Source organism: Xiphophorus couchianus, chromosome 20 (assembly GCF_001444195.1).
Source record: "Xiphophorus couchianus chromosome 20, X_couchianus-1.0, whole genome shotgun sequence".
NCBI lineage: Eukaryota > Metazoa > Chordata > Actinopteri > Cyprinodontiformes > Poeciliidae > Xiphophorus > Xiphophorus couchianus.
The window spans coordinates 24,662,562-24,678,994 of record NC_040247.1 but is presented as its reverse complement, the minus strand read 5'-3'; the positions used below and the strand labels follow the sequence as shown (position 1 = coordinate 24,678,994).

The window sequence follows — 16,433 nt, the reverse complement described above, 5'->3', positions numbered from 1 at the left end:
CTCGTGTTCATAACATATATTATATTTATGACAGTGTAATACTAGGCTATCCCCTTCAGATAAAGTGTTATCAAAATAGCTGTTTTTATGGCAGTTTATTGAAAGGTGAAAAGTGTCCGACTGGACGTCCAGTCAAAATGATCGTCTCTAGATGGGGCCATAGATATAGTTTGTTGTATCCTCATTGCATTTTGCTCATACTTATTCAGTGTAGCAGGACTAGGGCTAGGGTTAAGAGATAGGGTTAGGGTTGTTGTGAATTATCTTTCTATCTGTAGAATGATGAGCTTCAAATACAGTGACTCCAAAACATCTTTTTATCCCTTTCCAGATTGAATAGCAGCAGTAATTGTTTCCCTAAGGTCACTGTCACTATTCACCCCTCTTGGCATTGTGTCAACACACTTGGTGGTCCAGAGCAACCGGCTTTCAAACCCTCTTGCTTTTGCAGAGATTGTTGCACTGTTGTCAGTTGGTTAAGCTGCATTTAATTAGCAGTTGTCACAATCGATCTCAACTCTTTCTTTTTGAAACATATACTTGTTTTTGTTAGCTCTGAAAATGATTCCCACCGTGGTTCATTTGATTTATTTCGTTAAACATCTACTGTCTGTTGTGTCTGCCTCCCCCGTCTTCTGCCTTCAACACTCAAGTCTCTTTTGTTCTCAGATACTTTGACACACAAACCTATTTTGCTTCTGTATCAGCTTTCAGATCCCACCACCCGATTAAAATGTGCTTTGTGCTGTGGTTTAATGAGCACGGAGTCATTTGTGACTATATCTCTATACTCAGTCTTACACACATGAAGTTTTGGGTTACAATCTGAGTCCAGAGTGGATTCACACTGGCAGGCGTTGACTGGTAAACTGAGTGTTAACTCGGCTGCCCTTTTAAGAACCAAAGATATTCCACTAACACTATTTTGCACAGCTAGTGTCTCAAGGACCGCCCGAGTGTTCCCATGCCAACTGGCACCGCTACAGCGCAAAAGGGAGCCGGTTCAAGTTTAAGCATTAACACTTAGAGTAATACATTCATCTGCTAGGGAAGTACTTTCTCAGACTGTCTGTGTGCACCTACACCCAGAAGACACACACACGCACACACACACACACACACATATTCCTAAGCCATGTTCGTGTCCTTAAGCCTCGCTTCTCCAGCTGCACCACAAGAGACCTGTCTAAGTGTCAACAATTAGCTTGCTCAGTTCAAGCTAATTGAAGTCATTTGCATAATACATGTCCGCCATCGCAATTAATCTCTGGACAATTCCAGCAGTTCTGTGTCACACAGCAATCAGGCGTAACATTATGACCACTGACAAGTGAAGCAAATAATACTGATTGTGCTGTCATTGTGGAACCTGTCAGCTGGGGTGAGGCATGTCATGCATCAAGTGGATGTTGTGTCATCAATATTGATATTTTAGAAATAGGAGAAATGGCCAAGTGTAAAAATTTGAGAGAGTTCACAAAGAGCCACATGACTAAATGAGTGGGTTGGTGCATTTTTTTTGACTGAGGTGATCAATGTTCATAAAAAGTGGTCAGAGGAAGGCACAATGGCGAATCAGCAACAGAGTCGTGGGTCTCTCATTGTCATTCTGCCTAACAAACAAGCAAAAGTTTCTCAAATTACTGAGGAGGTTTGTGCCGGATCTGGTAGAAAAGTCTCAGACTTCACAGCGCATCATTGGTTTTGTTGTATAAAGTTGCATAGCTTCACATTGTGGTGCCCAAGCTGACCTTGCTTACCACCAAAGGTTCCAAAGACAGACGTGTCAGCATCAGAACTGAATCACATAGAAAAGAAAGAAGGTGGCCTGATAAATGGAGCATCATGCAGATCAGGCTTAAAACTAATTTAAAGTGAAATTTTCACTGATATATATATATAAAAAAATATATTCAAGCAAATTAAAAAAATCTTAAATGGGAAGCTTGAGCAACAACACGAACTATTCATCCTCGAAGAACCAAATTTTTATTTTACTGTCATTTGAATTTGATGCTGCATCACAAACAAGTATCCAGTAACTTTTACTTGAAAGTAGAATTGGAACCCATTTATTAAACTAAGCTACATAAAAGAGGGGTTATTTTATCATGTACTTGTAGTCTGGAAAGCATTGTAAATGATTTACAGATACTTTCTGTATAGAAATCAGGCAGGTACGTTTCATTGAAATATTGTGTATTTAGTTAGGCCCGAGCAGCGAAGCGCTGGCGCAGGGCCTATTGAAATCGCATCAGTTTCTCCATGTTCTTTGTTTTTTATTTTTTGTGCCACTTTACGCGATCTTTTGGAGGCTTTATCATATTCAAAAACTCACCGAACTTGACCCAAAATTGTCCCCTGAGGAAAATGTTCGGATTCTGGTGGAATGGTCCAGGGACCCCAGTTTGAGTAAGACTGCTGTAAATCATACATGCTTGCTAGGATTGGCCTTCGTTAGTCTCTAAAGAGCCCAATAGCTTGAATTTGCAATTCAGTTCGACTGCGCTTGTGCATCGTCAGGGAGCGCTGCCTAAGATGTCGCTGTGTGTCGCCTGCCGGACGGCTGCGGGGAATGCACAAGAACGTCGGTGGTGGCGAGAGCATGGCGTTGGTGGAACCCCCGCGGTCGCCACGATGCTGGAGGCGCGCTTCGCTGCGAGGGCCTCCATCTCCGCTTTAATTTGAATTGTTTTTGCATTTTTCATAACAGATGCCATTTCTGTGGCCCCTGTTTCAAAAAGTTTGGACACCCCTGATGTAGATCGCTGGGTCGATACGTGTTGCTAATCTGGGGAACAAATGGTGCTGGGGTGCATTGTAGGATGATAGTAAGCTAGCAGAGGCAGTCTGGAGCTTTGGGCAGTGTCCTACTGGCTGGAAAATGTTGGGTCAAGTTTATACGGATGTTTTGGTGATTTTACCTATCTAAGCATTTCTGACCATTTAATTAAAACTGTAATCCCTGGTGACTGGAATTGGTTTAATAGGTTTATACCTAAAAGTAGGCAAATGGTTAAGGGGTGGTTTAAGGAGCAAAAGGTGTTTGGACTCCAACTTACCAATATTTCAGTCTAATAGAGCATCTCTCATTAGATGATCAGGATTGGTTTTGACAGGAAAAGTTGAACCAACACGCTATTGGTAGTCTTATTATGTCTGATTTCTATACTGTCACATCCATTCATTCTCAACCTCAGTTACCGATGTTTGATCCCAAAAACAAAGCGACAATTTCAAACACCTTCAACAGCCAAAGACACACTGCTTGTCTGCGTGTGTGTGCATTTGTTAGTACCTTGTGGGGAACATTTACCTGAGACATACTACATTGTGAGGACCCACTGCTCCCTGTGGGGACTGAAGCCTGGTCCCCACAAGGGGAAACATTTAGGATTAAGGTGTGAATTGAGTTTTGGTTAAGGTTAGGGTTAGGATAAGGGTAAGGTTAAGGCTGTAGAAATTAATGGAAGTCAATGGAAAGTCCCCACAAAGACAGCCACACAAACGTGTGTTTGTGTGTGTGTCTGTTTTGACTTCTTAAAATAAAAATACGGATTGCGAACTCGCGAACAAAGACGGATGCACACATCCTGGGAACTGTATTTACCATCCGTTGCCATTACGCCTGCAATTACTCAGCGGCTGAAAACAAGCGGCCTCGTTTGCGGGATGCTAAGCTGGCTGAGGAGATCCTCGCCTTTATTAGCCTGTTGTTTTTGGAGCTGCCTTCTGACAGGAAGCTGAGCGATAAATTAAATAGATGGCTTGATAAAAAGCTTGCCGTGCAGAATTCTTCACGCCGGATTTTTGAGAAATCACGCTGCCGCTGCTCATAACGGACAACGAGTTTCCCAGGGTGATTTATGAAATCAATTTGTCTTGTTATCAGCAGCCAGAGTTCGTCAGATAACATCAGAGCGCGTGCATCCACATTTCTTGGGGGTAGAATGAAACAAGGGACAGAATGTGCCTTTTTTTGTTGTTGCTTTGTTTGTTTGTATCAGACATGTTGAAAATACCAATCAGTCATTTGGCGCGTCGACGTCGAAGTTGTGCTGCGAAGCGTGTAAAAAAGGAATGAAGCAGAGAGTTGATTAAATTCTGTAACAGAATGAAAGGAATTTCTGTCTGAGACGGTCAGTTCTCTCTGGTGCTTTGTGTGCTGCAGTGGCATATTTCTGCGCACCGTCTTCGTCTGCACCTCTCTCCGAGCCGATCACTCATATGTGAAGTGGAAAGGCAGGAAACACCTTTACGTCCAGACATCTGGTTACAGAAATAGCGATTTGTGTGAGCGCGTGCAAACGCGAGATTCCTTACAGCTCCCCTTTCTTTTGGGTCAGTGAAGCAGAACCCTCAGAAATGTCATTCCAGACCTACATGTGCATTGTGCTGTATCTGGTCACTCACCCTAATGTGCTTCTTCACCATCTCTTCATGCTCTCCCAGGGGAGCCGGAAAATAGTATTTTCTACCTCTGGGTCCAACATAGAGGAAAAAAAGGAGTTTTATGGGAAAAAAGTATTAGGTTTCTTTCTGTGTTCAGGAGGAGATAAGCAGTCTGTTTTGCCCAAAAACGTCAAAGCGGTGAATCTGAAGTGACAGCAGAAGGGATGAGATATTTCAAGATATGTCTTGATGGATGCGGTTTAATCTTAAGCCTGCCAGATGTGTCAAGGATTTGCGAACACCTTGCGGAGTAAATCTCAGCTCGTCGCCTCTTTCTCATCCTGTACTTCCGCTCCCTCTCTCTGTCTGCCTCTGCAGTGAAGTTTGAGGATTGCCAACACAGCAGAGAGGTGGGCTTTGTCAGCAGCGACCCCAACTTCAGCGTGAGGCCCGATGGGAGTTTGTACACGGAACAGGAGGTGGCCAACCTCTCCGAGCCCGTCCAGTTCATGGTGACGGCGCGGGGACTGCACGACCCGCACATCTGGGAGACCACCGTGAAGCTGGCCCTCGCCGGACATCTTCACCCTCTACCGCTAACAAAGGTACAATGGGCAATGGTTGCATAACTGTTGGCTTGATATTTGTCTGACTGTTGGTGTATTTATAATTTGTTTAGGTGTAAATTGTCTCCTTTTCACAAAGTGACAGATCTACAAGATCCTACAGATCTATGGTCAAAGACGGCTTACAATAATGTTTATTGAACCATGACGGGAAGCATATTGAAGACAACTGAAGATGAGGAATGATCAATCAATCAATCAATCGAGTTTATTTATATAACAAAACCAGTCATTTCAGAGTGATTTACATCATAAAACCACAGAAAATACAAAGTCATAGAACACACAGTCAACAATTGAGGCATTACAATTTGTCAAGTGAGATTACATCAAAATGTTGATAAAATAATTTATTAGTCTCCCATAGGAGAAATTTCTCAAAACTACAGCACATCCAAAAAAGACAATAGCCATAAAGACATAAAAGCAAAAATTACATAAAAACACAAATGTCAGATCGGCAGTACAGTTCCCATAACCATTTCCATTCTCATACAATACATCCTCTACATGCTACTCTTGATCACCGTCTGGACCTCCTGTTACTCTGTGCAGGCCCTGCTAGTCTGTCGTTTCTCAGGCTAATGGAGAGACACTAATTAGTCATTCCTAATGTTTCAAAAACAACTCCAAACAGGTGTCTTTTTAGTCTAGATTTAGACTAAATTGCTTTACGGTTTTCCAGAGGTTTGTTCCAGATTTGTGGTGCGTAGAAGCTGAATGCTGCTTCTCTATGTCTGATTTTGGGGGATGCAGACCAGAACCAGAACCAGAAGACCCGAGTGGTCTGGAAGGTTGATAACAACAGCAGATCTTTAATGTATTTTGGTGCCAAGCCGTTCAGTGATTTGTAAACCAACTACAGTATTTTAAAGTCTATTCTCTGAATGTAGTAGAGCCAGTGCAGGGACTTTAAAACTAGGGTGATGTCCTTTATCTTCCTGGTTTTAGTGAGAACTCCAGCAGCAGTGTTCTGGATCAAGTCATTGTTGTCATCAAAGAGTCTTGAAAGTCCTTTTGTCAGCATGAGATAGCTTATATTACACAGCAGTGAGTTCAAAACGGTATGCAGTAAACTGAATGTTGCTCTCTGCTCTTAGGAAAGTCACCCTGCTATTTCAAATCTTAAGTCACAATCTTAGAATATATAAATAATCGTGCGGAACGATTGGTGGGCAAGTCAAGAAAATCCAAGAAGGACGGTCATGCTTCAATGTAACGGATGCTAGGTGTTATCTAAAGAAGAGTGAGCCGTGACAGTGAATATGATGCTTTTACAAAAGGATTAGTTCAAAGGTCTAGACTCTCCTACAAACATATTGTTACACCTCTGAATGTTCTACATGTCTTTGAGTTGGGATTTGCTGTCAATAAACTGTCAATAGATGTTACAATATTTTTTTTAAAAGATTTAGCATCGTATTTTTTTCTTTTCCTTTTTCCAATCAGAAACACCTGTCGTTTTTTTAAAAAAAAGAAAAAAGCGGCGTGCACGGTTTGGAGAGCCACCTGACAATTAATTTTCATTCAACACCATCGTTTCGTCATCTCGTTCCTTTTAAAAACTGGAGCAACAGGTTGCGAGCGTTGCCGCGGCTGGCACTCGAAGCTTTTTCTTTCTAATAAGCCAGCAAAGGGTGATTACCGCTCTCTGTTTAAGTCTCCAGCCTTAATTACTTACATTTGATGAAAGCTAAACTTAATTAAATTTGATTGAAAAAATTCCGTAAAGGAGTGTAGATTTGAGGAGCAGACTTGTGTCCCTGATTGGATGCGATTCGTTTTGTGAAGGAACGATGAAAGCATCTTCCTGATTGAGTGCCTAATCAGAAAGTCAAGCCACAGAATACCGATCCCCGTAATAAAAGTTATAAAGGATGAACATGGTGGGGAAAAAAATCAATACTACTCCATATTGAAATTTTGCAGAGATTTTCTTTGAATACTTGAGCTTTTTTAAAATTGGACTGTTTCGTCCTTCATTTACACAATCATACTCCATTCTTAAACACTGTAAATGTTCTGAAATGTTTTTTTTGTCGTCTTTTATCTGCAATGAGTTGAACTGCAAGAATATTTCTCATCATTTTTCTGTTCCTGGCCGTAACCCGCAACCACGCTAAGCAAACACAGCCTCAGTTAGAGGCATCTCAATCCCACCAAGCCCTTCGCTGAGTGACAAATCCCTCGTCATTCGATTCCCGGACTACTTGTTGAAAGCCATTGGGCGAAATGTTCCCTCATGTTTCTAATCATGACAAAAAGCCCGGCCGGGACTCGTGTAACTAAAGCAGTCGCAGAGAGAGAGAGGATTATAATTCTGCCCACTCCTGCGGGCGCAATAATGGAGACTGGGAAATAATTGACATTGATTGAGCTAATGTTCCACTCTGGTAGAGTCTGCAAAGATCAGGTGATGTAGTTTCACTGTATAATTATGTTTCACACATTGCGGAGCAAAAGAAAGATTCAATAATTGAGAGAGGTTGGGGGGAGAGAAAGGTGTTGTTTTTGATGACATCAATAGCTGAAAATGAGTTTGTGCGTGTATGCAGCATCAGTTGTTTTCGCCGGCGTGGTGTTTACGTGTTCTCACGTCGCTTTCAACAGATTATTTTTTGGGGTTAGTAGCTAAAATAAGGTTTTACTACAAATTTGCTTATAAAAGTGATAATATGATATTACAGGGAATAACTTTATCTTTAACTTTGATTTTACGAGGGCAGACATGAAGCTTCAATTACAAACCAATGTTTCTGTATTACCTTATTTGGCATTCAGACATTACTTCTTCAGATTTGGGATGACTTGGTTTGCTCTTACACTTATCTCTGTAAATAAACTCGCTTTTGCCCCATAATGTACGTTTCTCTTGCTGTGCATGTTTTGCTGTGCAGCAGCAGTGAGAGGGAACTAATTTGCTTTTAATAACCGGCTCGATATCTCCCAGTTCTGTTTCAGAAGCAGAAATTAGCATACTTTGAATGTGTACCACTGGGTAATTTTTTTTTAGCATTTAATTTTCCAGCATTTGAAGTGTGGAGCATCTTTGGCTGGAAGCCCTTCGCGCTGCGTTTATGTACACAGGCTATCACACCTCGCGCAGGTAGGTTCCCCTCGTGGAGAGCTCTCCAACTCGGGCTGATTTCATGGCTCGGCTGTTTGCCGTCTCCACCAGATCAGAGCCCACTTCGGTTATGCACCGATGAATCTGGAGTCCGCCGGTTTGCCCGCACAGGTTTTAGTGCTCATCTAATTAGCATTTTCCACTGCGCTCCACCCAAGCAGCCTCTCCTGCTTGGGGTAGATTACGACAACGGTTGTCGGGTTGGAACGCGGGACCCCGGGGTCTGTTGGTCATCGGAAATGGAGCAGAAGCAAAAGTGCTTTGAACTCCGAACTTTTAGATTGCGTTTAGAGATTACAATGGAAAGCGGAGGGTCTCGACAGGAAAACAGTATCAACAACTTCAATATATATGTTATTTTTTTCTGTCACAGTTTGATTTCAGTGTTGGAAACCTTTTCTTTTTTTCCCCCTCGTTTTGGTTTTTGCTAAAGGACCTCACGGGAGAACGTTCTTCTTACTGAAGACTTTCACTGTGATCGGATTCAGCTAAGGGATCTTCAGTAGTAAAAAAGCATAAAAGCAGACATGCCGAACAGAGAATTGGCAGGGAGAACACGTTTATTGTGTTGCTATGCCTGTTTGTCAGACAGATAACCTCCAGATGTCTGCTCCGGGGCTCTGGGCGTACAGGCCCTACGACTGCCACGCAGCAACAGTGTGCAGGGATGCCTGGGAACTGAGAGATGGCAGCTGGCTCTTCATGCCTTTAGGGTTCAAGGGCCCCCAGCAAGCCGAGGAGACACACGCACGCGCACCGTATCCGGTACCATGTATGCAAGCACATGCACTTTCAATCAGGGACACATTCATACAGATACACCCATGAATTATTTTTACACAATCAGACCTTTAAGCATATGCCTGCATCAAGGGCATCTCAGGAGATTTCCCACATGAGCACCCAAGAATGACTGACTGACTTAACACATGCAAAAACACTCATTCATTCATCTTGTACATATGTTCTTAAATGTCACTTATTAAGGCACAACTGAAGATATGTCCAGTTTTATTTTTTATTTGTGGTAATTTAGTGTAATTGGAAAGAAGGTAGACTTAAGTACCTTTAAATGTGACATGGTGGTTGGTAACAGATGTGTTGGGAGTATTTCAGAAAATGCTGACCTACTGGGAATTTCAATGAACCAATCATCTTTTGTAGCTAAAGAAATCATTTTCAAAAGATACCAGTAATGGAACCGCACCTAAAACAATAATTGTTACTACCCAGATATGTGGGGCATCATCTGAAGTAGAAGAGCTACAGCTGCAAAAGACCACACTGGGGGCATCTTCTGTCAAAATGTTCCACCTTGCATCCTTCAGGTGAACCTATCTATCAGAAATAGATAGGTAGTAGGTAATTAGTAGGTAAATGTGTTTTATTATTTTTCTACCCTATTGAATCAGACTGCTCTGACCCATTCTATATTGTATGAATTAAAGAAGCATATAACTTCATGCATATCTCAAGATATGAAGGGCATTATAAATAAAGTCTATTGTTATTATTGTTAAAAAAATACAAAAGTGTGAACATTCACTTATTATCTCATCGTTCTTCACTAGTAGCAAAACAGTGCCAGTGCCTGGTTCTTAACATTATGAAAGCTATCTATCAGTTGACTTAGTACAAAATCATTGGAACAACATCCCTGGGACTCATACGAGTCACTAAAACATAACCTGGATCAGCTCCAGGAGCCAGTTATGAATAGGAGGACAGGAGGCCTGCAGGTCTGCTCAGTCTGATTAACCCACAGAAGGAAGAGCGACGAGACATTCTGTGAGAATCCAGTCGAATTGTCAACAATAATCCAGCTAAGAGATTCTCTGTTATGTTCTTCACAAATATGGATCTAATTTCCATAGAGGTGGACAGTGGGTTTGGTGTTAACCTCTCAAAAATGCAAGTGAGTTGGTGGGAGGCTTAGTGTGTAAAAGAGAAAAGTGAGGGGACTGGAGGGAAGCGGTTTAGCATCTCACACAAAAGCAGCTACGAACAGAAAACCGAAGTTACTATTTACACTGCTCTCTCAAACTGGACTCTTATCAGATTCCCTAACATAGGGTCCGAGTTCGGTAAAAAAACAAACAACAACATGAAAAGCATGAAGCCATCCACGGATTTGGTTTTAAACTCCATTCTGATTATTGTTGGTGACCATGTCCATCCCTTCATCACCACCCGTGTTCTGTTGGATTCTTCCATCAGAATAGAGCTCGATGTCACAAAGTTGAAATCACATCAAACTGGTATGTTGAACATGATAGTTGTCCTCCAACAGGCCTCCCCAGTCACCAGATCTCATTCCATTAGAACACTTTGTGATGAGGCGGAACAGGAGATTCCCATTATGGATACGCAGCTAACAAATCTATGACAACTGTGTGATGCTATCATGTAAATGCGGAACATTTCTGAGCCCCTGGAGAAAGTGTGCCATAAAGAATTAAGATGGTTCTGCAGGCACAAGAGGTTCCAAACTGGTGTTGGCTATTTGAACCTTACAAACTTCCCTGTGAGTGTATGTGAAGGAAAACAAGCCAAAAGATATCCCATATTGGATAGGCACACATTGTTGTTTTCCAGAAGCTTACTGAGAGTGTACTTCCTGTGTTGTTCCCTCTTCTCTGTAATTCTGCTTCTGTCTCAATACCAGCAGCATTTCATCTGCCATGCTGTTTGAAAGTCACAGTCGCATGCAGCCACTATGCAGATATCATCCACTAGCAAGACTTCCATCCAACGACAGCTCTTCTGTTGACTCCTATCGCTCTGGCTGACTGTCTCCCTTCTTCATTTCTTCATTTCTTTTAAAGGAATGTTGAGGCTTGACCAATGAAATATTTCAACCCCGTTATCATCCGCTTTTCATCAGCTGGTGGATTGTTGTATGGGAGAGGCTGGTCGTTCATTGTATTTTCCCACTGATGGCTGGGAGGGGAGATATGGAGTTTATCTCAGGAGCTGTTTACTGGGACGGGCGTAGATGGAAAAAGAACCGAGCCGTGGCACATCGTATATGTCACTGGACTCCAAGTACGCTCACATAAACTGTCACAGATCGTTTTTTATCCACATTAAACTAAACATTCGCTTTTTTGTTGGGTTATTTTTTTTTTTTATATGAGGATTGGCAAAGCTGAAAGTGCCTTGCAAAAAGAATTTGGACCAATTATTCGCATTTTGTAACGTAACCATTACAAGCTGCAATGCATTCACTGGGTTTTTATGGGATAGACAAATACATAGTAGTGGATAATTGAAAATAAAAGGACAAGAAATTATGCATTTAATTTTTTTTCGTTTTGCAAATAAAAATCTAAGAAGTCTGGTGTGCACTTGTATACAGCTTTCACAAATCAGCTATCAAGAGTAAGCTTAAATAATTATGGGATTTAAAAAAATAAATGCCCAACATTTTGAGAACAATATAACACTTTACACTGGTGTATTATTGTGTGTTGATTTTTTTTTTTCCCCCATTTTTTTCTCTGAAGAGTTTTTGCGGCGCTAGTGGCTCGTATTTTTTGTGACAGTAGGCAGACAGGAAGGAGGGGGGCAGACATGCAGCAAAGGTCGCTGGGAGTCGATCCCGCGATGTTCGCGTCGAGGACTAAGGCCTCCAAACGTGGGGCGTGCTAACCCCCTGCTCCACCACAGCACGCCCCAGTGTGTTGATTTTTCACATAAAACCCACCTAGTAAATATTGAATTATAAGGTTATGACATCGCAAAATGTGAATATTTCCATTGTCCAACATCTACGTGGCACAAATTCCCAGATAAAAACTAATTCGATCAGCGACTGTCTGCCTCACCTGGACCAGTATCTACTCAGGTAAGAGTAGCGATAGTTCATATTACTAAAGTAAAAGCAAAAAGTACAGTGCAGTAAAGATATTCCTACAAGTTCCTTTTTACCTAAAAAGTCACTTAAGAAAACACTTTTCAGCTGTCTTGATGCTAACAGCGGACGTAGCATGCAGCTCTGCGCAGCAGCTTGTCTCCATCGCTGTCCGACAGGTGTAAAGCTTACATGGGCATGTTGTGTTTAAAGGTGACTTGGAAAAAACACGTTGCAACATTTAAGCTACGAATTAAACAAGCAGTTCCCAAACTTTTCCATGCCACGGCCCCCCCTAACAGCGCTAGCTATAGAGAAAACGCTACAAAATATATCAAGAAACATCTGCTTTTCGAATATTTTTTCTCATTCTTACTCTCTCTTGTCAGTAATTATCACATCCGTTTAGCATGGATAATTAAAATCCTTTCTTTTGATTTTAGTTAGCCGTGCTATGCTAGCTTGTGAAGCAAAGCTTCTTGATAAATTTGACTGGCAGCCAATCAGAAAGATGAGCATGACAAATAATATTCAATAAATTATTTTTAACTTATGCTTTATAATTATTGAAAAATAAATCTGATGTTATAAATATTGAACAAAATTTTCTGATTAAATGTTACTACTTCTTTTTTTTCACTTTTTTCACTCATGTTTTAGGTGGCCCTCCTAGTGCCAATGGTGGCCTCTTAACCCCACTTTGAAAAACACTGTCAATGGATTATACCGTTGTACCAGCTGACAAAAGTTCAGGGGACCGAGGGCACCAATACAGGAAGTGCAGGAGCCCCTGTGTCAAACCGAGATAGGAATAATAGAAAGCTGGCCACTCTGAGGTTAAAAAAAAAGCTTTCTGCCCAGGTGGGAATGGCTGACACTGTCCAAAATGTCTGCCCATGCCAACGGGGTTTGCTAAGCCCCCCAACATGCAACGAGTGAAGACGAAAGATGGAAAAACATTCACCTCTGTTGCCTGAGCGTATAGCTTCCGGCCGGCCTCCCTCACAGGCACAGCAGGTGCGCTCTGATAGGCCGGACCGTTGGCCCCGGGTTTGCATTTCAGAGACGCGGTCGCGTTGCCGCTCGTGCGCTCAGCAGCCCGCCAGGCTGCGCCGCGTGCGGTCCCGGTGGGATTAGCAGGAGGATTTCCACCGTGCTTCAGGTGACAGCGACACACTGCTGCCGAGCGCGTGTGCGCGTGTGTGTTTGTACGTGGGGGGGGTGCAGACTCAACAATAGGATTAGGTGGATTACAGCAATACAGCCATATTACACATGACGATAGCATAAAGGATCGGGGTGGGAAAAAAAAAAACGGCTTTCCGCACCCTTCTAACCCTTATTTCACGAGGCAAACTGAGTAAGAGCCCAATCTTCCCTCTGCAGCTATAGCCGGAGGGCATCACAGAGGAGGGGCCGTGGGGATTGTTTATCCGTCCATACGTTCCTACATGAGAGCTGAACACTGGGAGATTTTCAAAAGCCTCAAACATAAGCTGGGAATAACAACAACAACAACAAAAGCAAAAGCTTCGTGGTCTGAAACACCAAAACAATATTAAGGCTTTCAACACAATTTGAAGAAAACTGTTTTCATCTTGGGATGATTACAAAACTGCAGGGTACTTCTCTCATTATCAGACAGATGTTTCTCTTGTATCTGTTTCATGCCAAGAAAGGTTTATGTGAGGTATGTGTGTGGGGGATACCTCATTTGTTTCAGTCTTCAGCGGGGACAAACAGGAAAGACAGAGATGAAGGAAACGTTAAATTAAAAACGTCCCTGCGGGGATGTAAACAAAGCACGCACATCCATGCACGGTGTAGTCTGGAGGAATACTCACCGACTCAGGTAGGAGTCGTGGGGCTTCGGGCAGGTTCAGGTTTCCTGCTTGGGGTTTCGAAACAAGCAGTGTGGCATTATTTTAAGGGATTTGTGTCTTTTAACCCTGTTTCTTCTCCACCGCACACCTTTTAGTGCATCACAAAGTGGCAGTTGGGCGCCATTTCGACTGGTTACGTCGACTCTCAACCCCATTAGTTTGAAACTGTTCGATGCAAGTTTGCGTTACCAGTCGTACAAAATGTACTTTTGAGCGACTCAGTGCCACTTTGAATCTACATCGAGTACGCTCAGACCTCCATGGAGTGTATGTGGGAGTCTCGAATGTTCATAGATTTTATTTTTGCATACTTTGGTTGTAACAAGTGTTTTGTACTACTCTGTTTCATGATCTTGAGCCAATTTGTCAATTTTCCTCTGATCTCCACTCAAGTGCTGCTGCACCCTTATCTTCTCTCTCTTTTGGACAAGTGGTTGTAGAATCCCAGATTGTCAGCAGTTTTATGAAAACGCGGAGTTAATTCACTCTTTGTGGTATCAAGCATCTAAACTGATGAACCTTAAAAAGTGTCCTAGTATACAGAACACTTAACAGATTTTTATTACATGTTGGATGTAATTCAACAATATGAGCCAGGTGTGTTGGAGGCAATGGCTCGTTTAAAACTCACAGGACATTGGTCAGATACCTGGAGAAAATTTCCAAACCCAACATTCAGCCTTCCTGTTACCTGCTGGAAGTCTTGCTCTCTCTTGTTCCCTCGCAGCCTGAACGAATCACAGGCTTCACTTTTTAATAATACATCTGAAACTGTTACATCTTTCTTTTTCTTATTCTTCTTTTTAACCACTTATTTTTTACACACTTTGAATCTTTTCTTTTGTACTTAGTAACAACTTTTACACCAAAGAGTGTTGTTGTTAGCACTACCTGGTAGCTCTAATCATAAAGGGATCTCGTTATTGACTTTCTGACCAGCCAAATTCCCCTCAGGACCGATCAGCCGTCATGATATTTCTTTTTTTTTTTTGTTGTTGCTGCATCTCAAGATTCACAACGCACTGTCCCTTTTTCTCTTTTCAGATCGGCTTTGAAGAAATGCTGTCACGGGTGTGGGAGTCCCAACCCAGGGTTATCAAGTTCTCTCGAAGACATCAGAGAGGTTCCTCTGCGAACAGCTTGAGGCGGCAGAAGAGAGACTGGGTCATCCCACCTATCAACGTTCCTGAAAACGGCCGAGGACCTTTCCCAAACATGCTTGTCAGGGTGAGTGACAGTGTGATTTTAGCAAACAGGACTTTGTCTTCGGAAAACTTCTGCGCGCCGTCGGATCACAGAGAAAACCCGATTCGAACACGCACTCTGAAACGTCTTTGATTTTAAAGGACTAATTCAGGTCTATGGGAAGAATAGAACATGAAAAACTTGGGGAAGATGCCTTTGTATCATATCTTCATTCACCACGATGCCAAGAGACACAATTTTACTGGTATTTTCTACTTGCCTTGCATAGGAGGTACAGGGAAAACACTGCACTTTACTCAGATTTACATCATAATACCAAATGATTTGTATTCTGGGCCTTGGGGCATCAACAGACAAGGAGACGGGAAAAAAAAAAATCTATGCTTGGAAGGCAGACAAATACCCACTTGATGCTTGGTCTCAGAGCTGCAGACCTGAGGATTACTGAAGAGTGGGAATTCTGTGCTTGTTAAAACAGCTGGCAAACCGTTTCTTTTTAATTTTTTATCATGAACTAAGTGTCTATTTTTCCCGTGTAATAGCGGAAGAAGAAAGCTTTCATTAAAGCGCAGCATCCTGCTGAAGATCCCCGAAGATCCCAGTAAACTCTTTCTGCCATTGTGTGCAAGGTCTCCAGACAATTTCACAGCTTGATTTGGATTTCCACATTTGTTCCTTTAAACATGATTCTTCTGCAGGCCTTCAAAAAAAATGTCTTTTTGCATCAATAGAGATAAAAAATTAAAAAAAAACTTTTATTCTCCTGTTTTTTCAAACGTGTCTTGTATTTTATAACGGATTAAATTTCTTGAATGAATATTAAGACCTCTTCGATTTTCTTTTCTATCTTTTTTTTAATTTTTTTTTACAAGAGTTAGAGTTAGTCTTAGTGGCCTTTTTTTGAGCAGTAAATTGAGAGGGGGAAAACACGCAGCAAATGGTCTGAGACCAGGAATTGAACCCTTGACAGCAATGACTCGATGACTTTAGCCATGTCCATGTGCTCTATCAACTGAGCCAACCCGGACTCGGTTAGTCTTTGCTGAAAATAGTTACTGTTGTGAGGCTTTTTCAACAGTGGAGATGAATTTTGAGGCTGAATTTTTAAGCGGCTCAGCTTTGCAATCCTATTCGTAATCATCATTAAGATGACAGAAAGTGAAAACCATGACGCGGTTGTCAAGGCACATGAGCTGTTAGTCCAGTGTGACGTCTAAGTAGGCATGTTTACATGGACGTACGTAATCAGAATTGATAAGTTAAATAAATGCTCCAATAGGAATATTCAGTAATACTTTATTTGAAGTGGTGTGCATTGTACTGATATGACACAGTCATAAACATGA

General features: G+C 41.9%; 1 protein-coding gene across 2 annotated transcripts in view; it reads left to right on the top strand.

Annotated features, from left to right (window-relative positions):
* The window catches only part of LOC114135878 (cadherin-4-like), a 314,131-nt gene that overhangs the window by 190,421 nt on the left and 107,277 nt on the right, over positions 1 to 16,433 (top strand). For both annotated transcript variants that reach the window (XM_028003532.1, XM_028003533.1), the window contains exons 4-5: positions 4,771 to 4,997; positions 14,926 to 15,108. In XM_028003532.1, coding sequence (XP_027859333.1) covers positions 4,771 to 4,997; positions 14,926 to 15,108 — 410 coding nt within the window. The remainder of the gene's footprint in view (positions 1 to 4,770; positions 4,998 to 14,925; positions 15,109 to 16,433) is intronic.